Raw genomic sequence first — 14,014 nt, forward strand, 5'->3', positions numbered from 1 at the left:
CGCTCTAGCCGCCTTTCTAACATTGTAGAGGAGACGTAGATTAGTTTCCGGTACGCATATAGAAACTGATCCCCGAATGATCCATACGATGAGACATGAAAAAGAATAGCCTATAAGAATGGAAAGAAAATAGGCTACAGCCTATGCGTTTTCTTAACATTTGTCTACACGTCGGCCTATACACAGCTACAATTTGACCATATCTTTAAACCCTTTACTCAAAACATTCTTAAATGTAAAACGATATTCAAGTAGTTTATCTATAATTGACGTTCACGATGTAGGCCTCACTGTCTAGTCGAACAGCAAATAATAAGCACCGCTGTTGGTAGGAGGCGGAGCGCAATTTGAGTAAAACCACCCACGAGCGTCCAAATGCTTTTAGTGCAAGCATGGCAGGCGACATTGAGACAAGGCTGGACAGCCACGCCGAAAACGAGAATGTCAACTGGCATCCTTTTCTGATCGGGGTTGCCGGAGGGACTGCCAGCGGCAAGGTTGGCATTTAACACGTTTGGGCGATTTCATATTCTTTTGTCTTTCCCCCCTCCTTTTCAAATTCTCTGTCACAGTGATTGATTGGATGTATGTGGAAAATAACTTGATATTCTGTTAACAGATCATGATTAGTTTAATGAGAATTACTTTACTAAATATTCATAGTTTACGACCACCCAAATCTCATAATGGGCCTATTTGGCTTTTATCCCCCTGCACATCTTTTACTTCAATTAATGTTAAGGTAAACGGGGACCACACAGAAACGGGCTTAGCCAAATCCGACTCTGCCTTCTTCAATCCAGATCCAGAAAATGTAATAAATAGATAGAGATCCATAAACAGTAATTATCCTTCTCGTCGTCCACCACGCGTGTCTGGAGCAGCTGATTGATTCACAGTGATGAAAAACAGCTGACCGCCATAATACATAAGAACGGGGTCAGTGGCACACTTACCTCATAACGGAGCGACGTGCATGCTCCCACATATCGTTGCGGTAGCAAAACACAAGGATGCTGCGCCTGGCTGCTGCTGCTGCATCTTGGCATTCGTTTCAGAGCCTCATAACGAGTCGTTTATGTAAACTATCGCGTATGACCCCATACTCTATTTTAAGTGTAAAATAACGTAACAATTGGAATACTTAAATAATGTATATTTTTACATGAGAAGAGTTTTCACGTTGACAACATATTTGTCATGTTAGGAATATGTGGGTAACCCCACAAATCTACAATCAGCCTGCAAGTTAAATTTCCTGTTACTGTCCTTTCCCAGAAGAGAGTAACTGAAATATGCACCTGTTCAGTCAATTATGGGGAAAAAACATCTACTCTGCATGTGTCTCTTGTGGGCATCTCTACAAGTCTGCCTGTGTGGTTTTGTGCATGCTTATTTTTCTAATGGCTGTATGTCATCAGGAAGGCACTTCTTGCTCAAGATTATAGGCTACAAGTATTGTAAGGGATGCCATACACTTCAGCTAGTGCGCAGCATGGAAAGCTTGTGTTTGGATAGTAACATACGCAGCTGTTCCTAGTGTGGAAGAAATCAAATAATTTACCATTATGTATCCATGTATTTGTTCATCCAAGTTTTCACAGTGTTCTTGTAATCCACTTAATGGTAACTGGCGCCACATGAGTTCCTGTATACTGTGGTGGAAGTTATTCAGAGAATCAATCATTAAACTGGTTAAATGCCCTTCAAACTCATATTTATTAAACAGAACAACCATTACACCAACATGACCATCTTTTGATACACAAACACATAAGACCATAACATCTGGCCATGAATCAGGTGGGATCAGAAGTCACACGCTCAAACAGCTTACAAGTTCTGATGCCAAACTGAAGAAGTCTCTTGTTTTACCCCATTGCTGTGAAAGTACCAAGTCAATGAAGTCAGTTGCCAAGTACAAGTTCGAGACTAAATCTAAGTATTTATTACAGATCTGTAAGGTGCAGGTGTCTGATACACTCAAGCATCTCAGATGACTGGACAATGAATACAGGAATGAAGGGCAGTTAAATAGGATCACAATATGGGAGGTTTTACTCTCACAAGAAATGTCAGGGGGGTGACAATCAACATAGACTTTGTAAGCACAGACAGAAAACGCTGCATTCATGGCTCTAGATAGCTTTTGTTTAGTCTTTAGATAGTTCATAGAAATGGCCATGACGTTCCTTCTATTTTCCTCGTTGCATGGCATTATAAACTTTGGTGACATTGTGACCTCGGACCTACACTAGTGTCCCAGACATTTCCTAGTCTCATCTTACAAATAACTAATTTATGGCTATGCAGGCATAAGCAAGCTTTAGCAAACAGCATAATGACAGTTTATCCATGATACACGCAACACTATTCATATATAGGCATATTTCTCTCATGACCAAGGGTGATGTTCTCGTGAGCTAATATAGCAGGGTATACTGTCGATCAAACATTGTTTATTATAATCAGAATATTCAAAATTGTATAAAAGTAATATAGTAATCATTATTTGTAATCGTTATTATTGTTAACTGATTAGTGGTTAATGACAGACCTCTTCACAACCTATCTTTAGCTTCAACATTTAAAGGTGTGCCTTGGAATTTGTCAAGCATCCTCCCCACTGGACACACTCTTTAAAGCAATGGCCACAGACAACTAATAACTTCAGGTGACCTAATGGCATATATGAAATAATTCAATCACAATACTCAGTATCTACATCTGTGTTGCTATTCATCTTCCCTCTCTCTCTCTCTCTCTCTCTCTCTCTCTCTCTCTCTCTCTCTCTCTCTCTCTCTCTCTCTCTCTCTCTCCACATGAGCTCTATAACTTCTATGCCTCAGAGATAAAAATACATTACTTCTTTCTAGTTCTGGTCATTATTGTTAGTTGTTTTCTCTCCTCTCTGCTGACTGATAATTAGTGTATACATTCCAGAACTACAAGTGATGCTATTTAACTATGTCTTAACATCTCAGGATAAAACTATATAGCTCTTCATTACAACTACTTTTCACTGTGTGTCATCTTTGCCAAATTTAAGTTCTTCTATCGGAAAGACTGCAAAGAGCACCTGCTGTTGTTGTTTTTCAACACTGGGGTTACAGACTGTTGTTTAAACTACAGTATTATAGGATCATGGCAGTTGTCATCTGTCTTCTAAATCCCACGGGTCAACAAAAATATATTTGGGGATTTGCTGTTTTTTATGATTATGTTTAACAAAAGCTCATTTGATTTAATCAGTTTCATCTTTAGGAACACAATTACAGGTATTTTCTTGTTTTTCTTCATTCCCTGATTAGTCTTCAGTCTGCAGTAAGATCATGGAGCTGCTTGGTCAGAACAAGATTGACCATCACCAACGCCAGGTGGCCATTCTCAGTCAAGACAGTTTCTACAAGGTATTGATGCCAGAGCAGAAATCCAAGGCTCTCAAGGGCCAGTTCAACTTTGACCACCCAGGTAAGTACTCAGTCACTCACTCATTCACTCAGTCACTCAGCCAGCCCCCCTACACACAGACATGCACACAAACACGGACACACATGGACACAGACACACACACGGACACACACACACACGGACACAAAGACACACACACACACAGGGACACACACACAAAGACACACTCTCACCCCCACACACATTCTCACTCTTTCTTTTCTTCCTCTCCAACACTCTGTCTTTCAGTAGCTTGGTGTCTTTGTCACTTCAGCAGCCGGCTGTCTCTGTTTCTCACATTGCGTGTGGGGGCTGGCTGCACAATCTGGCAGCACAGCAGAGCATGTCAAACAAGTAGAGCACACAGCCTGTCCACCTGTGGTTAACATACTAGATTATATCTTTATCCTATGGACTGGCAAAGACTGACAGTAATCAAATGGCTATGGTTTTGACCATGATTTCCTTTTATCCTCACTAGATGCGTTTGATAACGAGCTTATTGTCAGGACCCTATGGGGCATCATAGAGGGCAAAACGGTGCAGATCCCTGTGTATGACTTTGTCACCCATTCCAGGTGAGTGCAAAGCTAGCATGGTTATTAGGAATGAGCAATAAAAATGGCCGACCGTTTTGGAAAGGGAGAATAACTGGATTGGAGACTAGCCTGTTTCTATGGTAGCAGCATTGAATGCTTTGTCCTACCGATTTGTCACAGGAAAGAGGAGACGGTGACGGTGTACCCTGCAGACGTGGTGCTGTTCGAGGGAATCCTAATGTTCTACTCCCAGGAGATCCGGGATCTCTTCCATATGAAGCTGTTTGTGGATACGGATGCAGACACGCGGCTCTCACGCAGAGGTAAACCACTCAGTGTATTTGTGTGTGCACAGACATTGTATGAAGGCAGACGTTATTGTTATAGTGACAGCCCCTCCCCCTATATTCACCAGTGCTCCGTGACATCAGTGAACGAGGAAGGGACCTGGAGCAAGTCCTGGCGCAATACATAACTTTTGTCAAGCCTGCCTTTGAGGAGTTCTGCTTGCCAGTCAGTAGTACCTAGAAATACGAATTACACTTCAATTTATTTGTTTGCCTTTCTTTCGTCAATTTTGATTTATTTGAAATGTGTATTTTTCCACATTTTTTGTTTAGACAAAGAAGTATGCTGATGTTATCATTCCGAGAGGAGCTGATAATCTGGGTGAGTCATGGTACTTTGCTTATGTTCAAATGGTTGCGAGACTGACGACAACAACGATTTGTAAAAGGGCTCATGACACTAAATGAATGTCTTTGTTTTCCAGCTTTTCTTTATTCTTCCTCTTATCTTTTTGAGGCCTGACTGAGCATTGTTGGCTTGTTCTACAGTTTTGACCTACACATGGCAGAGAACTAGATATACATATTCTCAAGACAAAATACTGTCTTTGTTTTGGAATCACAAGGTCAATGTCAGATACCTCCTAAAAAAACAAGGTCCAAGGCTAATTTTCACAATTTAATGGACTACTCAGAAGTAATCACTGCTCATGTTAGGGGCTTTCATATGACATCCAAAACCAATCGTCCAAAAATGCAGAATCAAAAATTGTGAATCTGTTGTCTTTTGTTCATACTGTAACTGTACTGTTTTTTGATGTCCACTATGCTCTCCCATGTGTTTGATTGCAGTTGCCATAAATCTTATAGTTCAGCACATCCAAGACATTCTAAATGGAGGTTTGACCAAGCGGCAGAATGGTTGCCTCAATGGGCACAGTACACCTAGAAAACGGCAGGCGTCTGAGTCCAGCAGTCGGCCACACTGACTTCATTGCCTCTCTCGTAGTGCCAGGGACAACTGGATGGATGGATGAATGGAGGGAAGTGCTTTTCTGTACATACTAACTTTCCACACCTTGTCCAGAAACAACTGAATATTTCTCCTTATTCCATAAGGCCTATTCCTTGATACTTTGCATATTTTTACTGAAGAAAGAAATGCAGGGTGTTAGGAGTAGGATTTATTCCTTGTTTTGAAACTTTGAAACTATGTCAAAGTTGTGAATCTGAGTAGTTAGCTATTTTCTTTGGATGTCTGCTCACTATTTTGTTTGTTGTCAGAATAGAGGAACAGGGTGAATTGTGAGTGTTGTTTTTTCTAAGAGTTCAACTTTAAGCAACTATCAGTTTTAGTCAAAGGTGTGTGCTGTTTGTGGGAAAGTAACAAATGTGATCCTTTTAGTATTTCCCATCAACAGCAGCTGAGAATATATACACTCGGAGTGATTGCCGATAAATAATGGCTTGTTAATTTTGCAGAACCTCTTGTATTCTGTATTATAAGCCTTGAATGCAGGGTAGTGCTGTTGTGGCATGTTCTTATTTATGCATTTTCTCAGGCCTTATTCAGGTTAACTGCCTTGCTGACAAATCCTAGAAACAATGCAACTTTGCGTTTTACACGGATATAAACTAAACTACTTGACTTTATGAATCAAAGCAGTTTGGTTTTGATCCTAATGTATTAATGGTGCCGATGTTGCTCTTGAAGAGTTTGTACAATCTCTCTATGTGCTGCCACTACACAGTTTGTTCTAAATGTTATAATTTGTCCAGCTACACCAACACTGAAAAACGTTCATCCATTTTGTTGAACAATCCTTGTGCCGAGTGGTGTTTTTTCTAGGGACAACCCCACCAAAGAATAAATAAGTCCTATCACATTGAAGTTCTCTCCTTGAAACCTCAGGTTTTTATAAGTGATGTGAACTGAACATTTATGCATTTAAATTCTGCTACTTATCTATTGATTCACAAAATTGGATTAATTGATCATCTGAAATGTTTGTAATATGTCCTACCTGTAGATTACCACTCCTTTGCAAAGGATAACTTCATGTTCACAATTCTACCTTTGTTCACATTTTTCTGTGTGAGCAAAAGACCCCTGAATTGTGTATAAACACACTTTAATGTTACTGATATCAGTTTATCTGTGCATAAATCCACCGACATGCCTTTTAAATATTTAAAAACATGGCTTGCTTACATGGGAATAAAAAGCTAGCTGCAAACTTGTTAGTCAATATAATGAACCATGTAATGCTGCATGGACTGTTATAGCTTCTATACCTTCAAATCTCCCACAGGATTTAACACTGTGAAAAAGTGAATTTATAGGTTAAAGATGAAGCAGTAAAATAATAAAATGAGCACAAAAACACAGCCAATGCAACGTGTATCATTGTCAACATCTATCATTTATTGGATTATTTTGAGTCTATAATTGTATCAAACACATTTTGTCTGATCTTTTTTTGCTCTCCATATGTGCAGATACTATTCTGATAATGCATGAGTTATTTATTTTAGTTTCAAATAATTACAAATGAATTTTTAGGTTAATTACATGGTTCCAATTAATTAAAGGTTGTGACAAGAAGTTTCTGTGTGTTCTTGACATTGGCAGACCAGTCTGCAGTCAAAACAACTGACAAAACTGCAGGCGTTTTATTACTTGGCTGTTAATGATGTAGGTTATGATAGCTACTAGTATAGTGAAAAATGTAATATATATGTGATCTGATCTTCTTATTGGGTAATTTGTAGCAATTCTTTTAGCTAAATGTACCAGCAAAAATTTAGAAATGCATTATTTTTAATTATAATATTTTCACAGATTTCGAAATACTACGGTAAGTCCGCTGTTTGGAACTACGTCATTTTCTTGCGACAACAAACATGAGATCACAAAGAAGCGCCCGGGCGCAGGCGCAGTGTTCATGTGAGGCGGTAGACCAGCGAGGTTAGCTTTTGATCACAGCACAAGGGCTGCAGAGTTACGGTGTACTTCCTTTGGTTTGATCCGGCAAACACTTTAGGCGATTTGATTATGTCAACGAGTGACTTTTATTTGAGATACTATGTTGGGCATAAGGGCAAATTTGGCCACGAGTTTCTGGAATTTGAGTTCAGACCCGACGGTAAGTTTGTCTAGGCGGCAATTTCATTGAGCAAGCTAACTAGCTACTAGCAATGTAGCTGCTACCACCACGACTCTGTGCTAGCTAGCTATTTTTTGGGGGGGATGGCTGGCTAGCAAGCTAACTGTTACGTGTTATATGCGTTAGCTTCCTAATTGCTAACTAACTTTTGCAGAAATTCAAGCTAGCTAGCTACACAGCCGATAGTTATTTATCCGCGTGCTAGTTATCTAGTATGTGTTAACTATTTAGTAACTTTATTTTGTCGAGGAACGCGCTTTTTTGTCTTGTCTAGCTTAACCAAGGAAGCTTGCTAATACCAGTAGAGTTCCATTATACGCTTGCTGGTTAGCTGTTATTCACAGTAGTACTTGACCCACTAAGTAGCTAGTAAATAAGCTAACTAGCTAATAACCATATAGGCGAATGGACTTGAGCTAAATACCGCTGTTACTGTAGCTGTTTTTACTATAGAGCTCATGACTTAATTTATTGCAGGCAAGTTGAGGTACGCCAACAACAGTAACTACAAAAACGACGTGATGATCAGAAAAGAGGTTTGTGTCTGAATGGAGGAAGCGGGGGCGGCTTCAATAACAATCACATCGATCATTAATCATTACACGAACATTTGCATTAAGAACTCCTTACAATTAATTATTTAATTTCTGCAAGTGTAGTACTAAATTGTTCAAATGTATACATCAAACCTACAATCAAATATCGAATTTTACAGTACCTACTCACAGCATGCCTTATGTACTACTTTCCTCTCAGGCCTATGTACATAAAAGTGTTATGGAAGAGCTAAAGAGGATCATTGACGACAGCGAGATCACTAAGGAAGACGATGCACTGTGGCCGCCTCCTGATAGAGTTGGCAGACAGGTTTGTCAGATTTTCTTTAAACTAAGGAGCCCATGTATTGCTGTTTTACCCAGGTATTTGGCCAAGTTCAATGCATGGAGGATACCAGGTGAGCTTAATGCCATTTGATTGAAAACTGAAATAAAGAACCTTTGATCTTCACCCAACCAGGAGCTTGAGATTGTCATTGGGGATGAGCACATTTCTTTCACAACTTCAAAGATTGGCTCCTTGATCGATGTCAACCAGTCCAAGTAAGTAAAATGCATTGATGGTTGTAAGATATGGGCACAGCTAGAATAATGAGGTCCCTGTCAAGTTGTTCTCGCTTCTAAAAATAACACTTGTTTTGCAGGGATCCAGAAGGCCTCAGGGTGTTTTACTACCTGGTGCAAGATCTGAAATGTCTCGTCTTCAGTCTGATCGGCCTACACTTCAAAATCAAGCCCATTTAAGATGATAATAATCTCGTTGGAATTGTTTTAGTTACGAGTTCGAGCCTGTATGACGTTTTGTATATTACTTTTGATTGTTTTTTATTTTAAATAAATGATTGAGAAAACATTTCAGGCACTGAATTTTATCAGGTGGACAGTTGAAGAAATGGATCATACCCTAGTATTGACACTGATATATCCCACCATGGACACATGGAGCTTTATTTAAAAAGTCAGTTGAAGTTTTGTCAAGAGTTTTCATACAAACATTCATATTGTTTGCCTGTGTGCAACTGCTTTAGATTCATGATTCATAAAAATGCCCATCATTAGCAAAGATCTGAGGTTATATTATGAAAAAAGGCAGTGATCCTTAATGTAACAAATTGTGGCAAGCCATTAAGCAGAATTGACTTCAAGTAAACATTTATTCATTTGACTCAATAAGGCATGTACATACACAGCTTCATTAAAGGTTATGAATGGCATTATAAATGCCAATTCTATTAGCAAAAAAATGCAATGAATCACTCATATGGTTTCTCCAACTTGACATTCATAGTGAATATTGTTTAGAACACTGCCCTGCTTAATTCACATGCACTGCAAAAGTGGCGTACTGAATATTAAACTGCTACATTAACCTTTGATGACCCAATTATATAGTTTGCTGTGATGTCATTTAACAACACTTCTCTCAACCCACACTATTGTATTAGCCCTTAACCTGGACAAAGTGCACTTAGTGTTTTTTAACCTATTCCTTTCAGACAGATAAGGTCACCTAGTCTGCAGGTATGGTTGTACCACCTGAGCAGTGATGGTCTGAAGATCAGTAGTCGAGAAACACAGCCTTAAAATTCACCTAATTGTATTACAGAACTCCATAATTTCCCTGCATTAGTGATCTCTGTATGAAACCCTTTCCTTAGCTGAGAGGCTTTCCTTCCAGAACAGTAAAGATGTCCTCAAGTGACTTGTGGACACACTGCAGGAACTCATGTACGTTACGGTCTGGATAGCTGGACACGTTGCAGCCGATCCAGTCGTCATGGACACCGTAGCCTACCCCAAAACCGTCAGGCACCACAGGGGCAAAGCCTCCCAAGCTAACTGCAGGGCTGGTAAGGGTGCTGGTGGACAGGATGTTGTGATTAATAGCTGCATATGCCGGGTCCTGGTACAGGGCATGTAGTGGCTGGCCCTTTGAGTTGGCCAGATACTTCATTGCGAACAGGTGCCGGTCAAACCCTTGGCCTGGTGGAGAAAAAAACAGGTGCAGGAAGAATAATTAAAATGAGGATGTTCTAACATGTATGGGATTTAACCCTGCCCTCGCCATATCAAATATGAAACCCGTTTCACTTTGCCCATTTTGTGAAACTGCTGTGCACTAACCCATGGCCGCCTCTTTGGTGAGCTGCCCGTGATATTTCGAGCATTCGGAGAGCAGTCCCTGCAGTTCGTCCACACTGTGCTTCCCTGGCTGACGTACAAAGGCGTGAGCACAGCGCAGTGTGTGGACCGTGGCGGGCCGGATGGTCTCTGTGCGGCCATGACGGAACGCCGCGGTGCTGCAAGACTCGTAGGAAGCTACGGTTTGCCCGTACTGCCTCAGAAAGCCCATCTGGAACGCCAGCTGAGCGATGGCGTCCGGACTCAGTTTCTTCTTCTTCAGCTGCTCCTTCCCGCCCTTCTTGAACTCCATGGCGTCGATGGTGAGCTTTGACACGGCCGAATCGAAGTTCTCCTTGGCCTTCGCGATCCCAGTCTCCAGCTCGCCGTCGAGGTTGAACTGGAGGCGGCGCACGGCAGAAGCGGAGTCCACCACCGCTGCTGAGGAGCCGGGATGGACCAGAGGCCTCTCCGTGGAGTCCTTGAAGATCTCGTTCTGGAAGCGGAGCACGGCCACGCCGTCGCCCCAGGAGTGCTCGAAGTTGATGGCCGCCTGTCCATCTTTGGCGAGGATTATGCTGAACGACTTGTCGAACCAGCGGTTAGAGCCGTCCCCGTGCAGCATGTTGTGGGAGATGTGAATGTGGTCTCGCATGTTCTCGTCCTCCAAGCACAGACAGAATAAGGCACTGTCGACACTACCGATCGCCTCTCCATTTCCGGCAGCCAGGAGCTTCTCTCTCAGTCCGGCCCATATGTCCCGGTTCTCGCTGGTCAGGAAGCCCAGAGGATAGGCGGGGGCTGGAGTTTGGTCAGACAGGATGTATTTCAAGTGGGACTGGATCTGCGCAGGCTCCACCGGGTTCCCGTTAGGATCTACCACATCGAACACATACATGTGGCCTTTCCTAATCACCAGTAGGTGGCGCCCTTTAGGCTCTGTGAAGAGCTCGTCCCGTCCCTTCTTGGGGATACGGGTGGAGTTGAATAGGCGGAAATACTGGGACATATCCAGGGGGTAGGCGTTCACCATGTAGGCCCCGTACCATGACAGGGAGGAGGGGACCCAGCGAATGAACTTTTTAAAGCTGACCGTGTCACTCTTGGCTGGGTTCAGATGGAATACCTCTGGCTCCAGGTAGCCAGCACGGAGGGTCTTCATAAACCGTACAGCCGAGCAGACCATGTTCGTGCCTCGCACTAGCTGGTCATTGTACTCCGTCTTGGGGTCGAGGTTGAAGGACATGAAGGGATTAAAGTTCAGGACTACAGAGTCCCTTGCGGACAGGTACATGTCAAACCATGGGGCTGAAATGAAATGAACGAATGAATTTATTTTCAATTTGGTTGTCAAATCATCCTAAAATTCCCATATTTTCTATTCGTTTTCATTTTCGTAGAGCTACACTTTTTACACACACTGTTTACAATCCTTTGCAAAATCTGAAAAGACCACATACGCAGACATTTTGGAACAAAACACTACGATACACAAAATAATTTGATTTCACTGCGTTTTGGATCCATAGCTAACCTGAGATGTAGCTTGTGTGCTTGTTCTGCTTGTCCTGAGCCACCAGCTCCTCGTGAAGTTGGTTCCCAACACCACTTTGGAAGTCCCTTACCAACTTCTCCGTTTTACTGAAGACATAAAAAGCATTTTGAGTGGTGAATGTGTCCTCATGATTGATGAATGTTTTGTTTGTAGATTTTTTTTTTGTTGCATGCTCACCTGAACTGGTCATCATCAAGGAGAGGTCTCTGAGCTGCCAAATATCTCTTGACTGTATCTTCCAGTTTTGGAATTGGTAGCCTATAGAAACAATGGATTAATAGCATACTGTATGTGAAACACCGTCCTCTGTTGGCCATGTGTCAACGTTCAATATCCCTTTGCCCTTTCACCTACATTCCTTTTCCAGTGACAAGGACCCTTTCTACTAAATAAATCAAATATTTGGATAGCTAAATGCTTGATAGGTAATCAGCATGGGAAATAAATACGAAATAATAAATACATTGTATCTTTAGCCTATATTGTTGTATTGCTGGATACTAGAAACGGATACTTGCTGTACGCTTACCTGGGTAAACTCTTCTGATAATGCATAGACGGCACAATACTTTTGTGCAGGTACTCAGAAGTAGATCCATCTTTGCTGCTGTAACGTCTTTTATCAATGGGTAACGTTGTAGCAGTCCTCAGAGGCTTTAGACTCCCATATTTTCTGAGAGAGGCACTGAACTGCAGCGAGAGCAAATTCGCCATGGTTGTACAGGTCAAATCCTAGCTGGAAGTCAAGGTGTTCTGCCAACGAGAAGGCTTTAAAAAGTATTATCACAGTTTACAAGATCACGCTAGTTTGCTAACAGCAAGCAATGTATAGTTTAATTTGAGAGCTAGCCAGTGAACAAATTAGCTGATTATCTTGCCATTTGCACACAAAACTGGCGTCCCTTGTAATAAAATGTTGACTGAGACTGACCACAAAAGCAAGTAAGATATTTCATAGAAGCCTGTTATTACAGACTAAAACAAGCCCTGAATGAGAAGCTGCTCTTTTAGCTAATGTTCCAGGAAGAATATCTCCAAGACAGAAAGTCACGTGACATGCTGGTCCGTCGGTGTTTTCAACATTTTTATAAAGCAGACATTTACCAGGTTCCTGGTGACATTGCCATATACACTTAAAATTCCGTTGTTTTAATCCTCGTCATTAAAAAAAACATAATCGACCTGTCTTACAACCCGTTGACATATATTTGAGTTTTTAAATGTAAGACTTGCCAACAGAGAGCAGCATCGGCTTAAACAGTTTATGTTTGGACTGAAAAGCAGAGGACTCGGCCCCTTACGACCAGACTGACACACTCACAGCAGCACAACATTGGCTGACTTCCCGGCTATTCAGTCCGCCTATCGGCTCTGTTGGGTGAGAGAGTAATCAAGCTAGCTCGAGTTTGATGCTTGGCCTTAAATCCTCCCCATCCACTAACCCTTGTCATCACCAGCTACAGCATCCTCCCCCTTCACCAGCACTGCTCTATAAATGCTGCACGGGCTGGGAGTTAAGAAGGTGACAGTTCACTGCCTCCATTATGACATTTTCAGCTGTTTGTCTTCATTCAGACGACCTATATGGGTTGTTCACAGAGTAATATGCCTGCATCCCTATTGCCCTCAGGCACTATACCCCAATTCCTTCATCCAGTTTGTTGGTTTTATGAAACCCAAAAACTTTCATTAAAACCATGTAAGCTGCATCAAATATAATCAAAATGTATTTGTATAGCCCATTCATAATGTCACAGAGGGCTTCCCATGCACCCATATAGAACTGCCCCTCAGTAAACCTAAACCCTCAAGGAAGACACTAGGAAAACTCATTGAGAATAAATGGAAGAAACCAAGGGGCAATTCGGCGAGGGATCCCAGCTCCTCCAGAAACAGTTGACAAATGACAGAGGTGCAGACCATAGGCTAAAAAAAGTCAGCATCAATGGGTGTTTGAAATTCAAACTCAGATATTCCGAGTTCCAACTGCTCTGAGTTGGCGCGTCTCAGTTTAAACATAAAACTTTTAGTTTATTTCTACTTTAAAGTCGTTTATGAATTAACTAAGGTCAAAGATGGCTATGCTTTTAAATATGACCAGACTTGAAACACAATCCCGACGAGCACACAGCACCAGTTCACCTATGATTAGGCTAAATTGTCTATAACACTTTTGCTGCAGAGGCCTATAGACTTCTTTCTCGTGAATTCAAAAAATATAATAGCCTCCAATTAAAATAGGAAGACTCGAAATCGCATTTTGGTCTATTGAAGGTGATTTCTAAGACCACAGCTCATCCTAGTTAACAATGACATTTTTATTTGGATCCATACAAGA

General features: G+C 41.5%; 3 protein-coding genes across 3 annotated transcripts; 2 read left to right on the forward strand and 1 right to left on the reverse strand.

The window, feature by feature from the left end:
- Positions 1–87: 87 nt before the first annotated feature.
- On the forward strand, positions 88–6,167 carry uck2a (uridine-cytidine kinase 2a). The gene is made up of 7 exons (XM_062452932.1): positions 88–497; positions 3,312–3,471; positions 3,932–4,028; positions 4,170–4,312; positions 4,405–4,502; positions 4,610–4,658; positions 5,129–6,167. Exons 1-7 carry the CDS (start codon positions 393–395, stop codon positions 5,263–5,265), a joined length of 789 nt encoding a protein of 262 aa, XP_062308916.1. The 5' UTR covers positions 88–392; the 3' UTR covers positions 5,266–6,167.
- Positions 6,168–7,206: 1,039 nt separating this feature from the next.
- magoh (mago homolog, exon junction complex subunit) lies at positions 7,207–8,851 on the forward strand. Its single transcript, XM_062452933.1, has 5 exons — positions 7,207–7,422; positions 7,921–7,979; positions 8,200–8,310; positions 8,461–8,543; positions 8,645–8,851. The coding sequence occupies exons 1-5, from the start codon at positions 7,332–7,334 to the stop codon at positions 8,742–8,744; spliced, it is 444 nt and encodes a 147-aa protein (XP_062308917.1). The 5' UTR covers positions 7,207–7,331; the 3' UTR covers positions 8,745–8,851.
- Positions 8,852–9,130: 279 nt separating this feature from the next.
- cpt2 (carnitine palmitoyltransferase 2) lies at positions 9,131–12,721 on the reverse strand. The gene is made up of 6 exons (XM_062452931.1): positions 12,555–12,721; positions 12,206–12,429; positions 11,854–11,934; positions 11,656–11,762; positions 10,125–11,429; positions 9,131–9,983 (listed from the first exon to the last, which is right to left on the reverse strand). Exons 2-6 carry the CDS (start codon positions 12,388–12,390, stop codon positions 9,655–9,657), a joined length of 2,007 nt encoding a protein of 668 aa, XP_062308915.1. The 5' UTR covers positions 12,391–12,429; positions 12,555–12,721; the 3' UTR covers positions 9,131–9,654.
- Positions 12,722–14,014: the final 1,293 nt, after the last annotated feature.

The sequence above is a fragment of the Osmerus eperlanus genome, chromosome 26 (assembly GCF_963692335.1).
Source record: "Osmerus eperlanus chromosome 26, fOsmEpe2.1, whole genome shotgun sequence".
Lineage (NCBI taxonomy): Eukaryota > Metazoa > Chordata > Actinopteri > Osmeriformes > Osmeridae > Osmerus > Osmerus eperlanus.

Excerpts from the sequence above, each read along its gene's own strand:
- uck2a (XM_062452932.1), top strand. The coding sequence starts at position 393 with ATGGCAGGCGACATTGAGACAAGGCTGGACAGCCACGCCGAAAACGAG. Across the intron at positions 4,029-4,169 it reads GACTTTGTCACCCATTCCAG|GAAAGAGGAGACGGTGACGG; the intron begins GTGAGTGCAAAG and ends GATTTGTCACAG. Across the intron at positions 4,313-4,404 it reads CACGCGGCTCTCACGCAGAG|TGCTCCGTGACATCAGTGAA; the intron begins GTAAACCACTCA and ends TATATTCACCAG.
- magoh (XM_062452933.1), top strand. The coding sequence starts at position 7,332 with ATGTCAACGAGTGACTTTTATTTGAGATACTATGTTGGGCATAAGGGC. Across the intron at positions 7,423-7,920 it reads ATTTGAGTTCAGACCCGACG|GCAAGTTGAGGTACGCCAAC; the intron begins GTAAGTTTGTCT and ends AATTTATTGCAG. Across the intron at positions 7,980-8,199 it reads ACGTGATGATCAGAAAAGAG|GCCTATGTACATAAAAGTGT; the intron begins GTTTGTGTCTGA and ends CTTTCCTCTCAG.
- cpt2 (XM_062452931.1), bottom strand. The coding sequence starts at position 12,390 with ATGGCGAATTTGCTCTCGCTGCAGTTCAGTGCCTCTCTCAGAAAATAT. Across the intron at positions 11,763-11,853 it reads CTTGATGATGACCAGTTCAG|TAAAACGGAGAAGTTGGTAA; the intron begins GTGAGCATGCAA and ends TTATGTCTTCAG. Across the intron at positions 11,430-11,655 it reads GCACACAAGCTACATCTCAG|CCCCATGGTTTGACATGTAC; the intron begins GTTAGCTATGGA and ends ATTTCATTTCAG.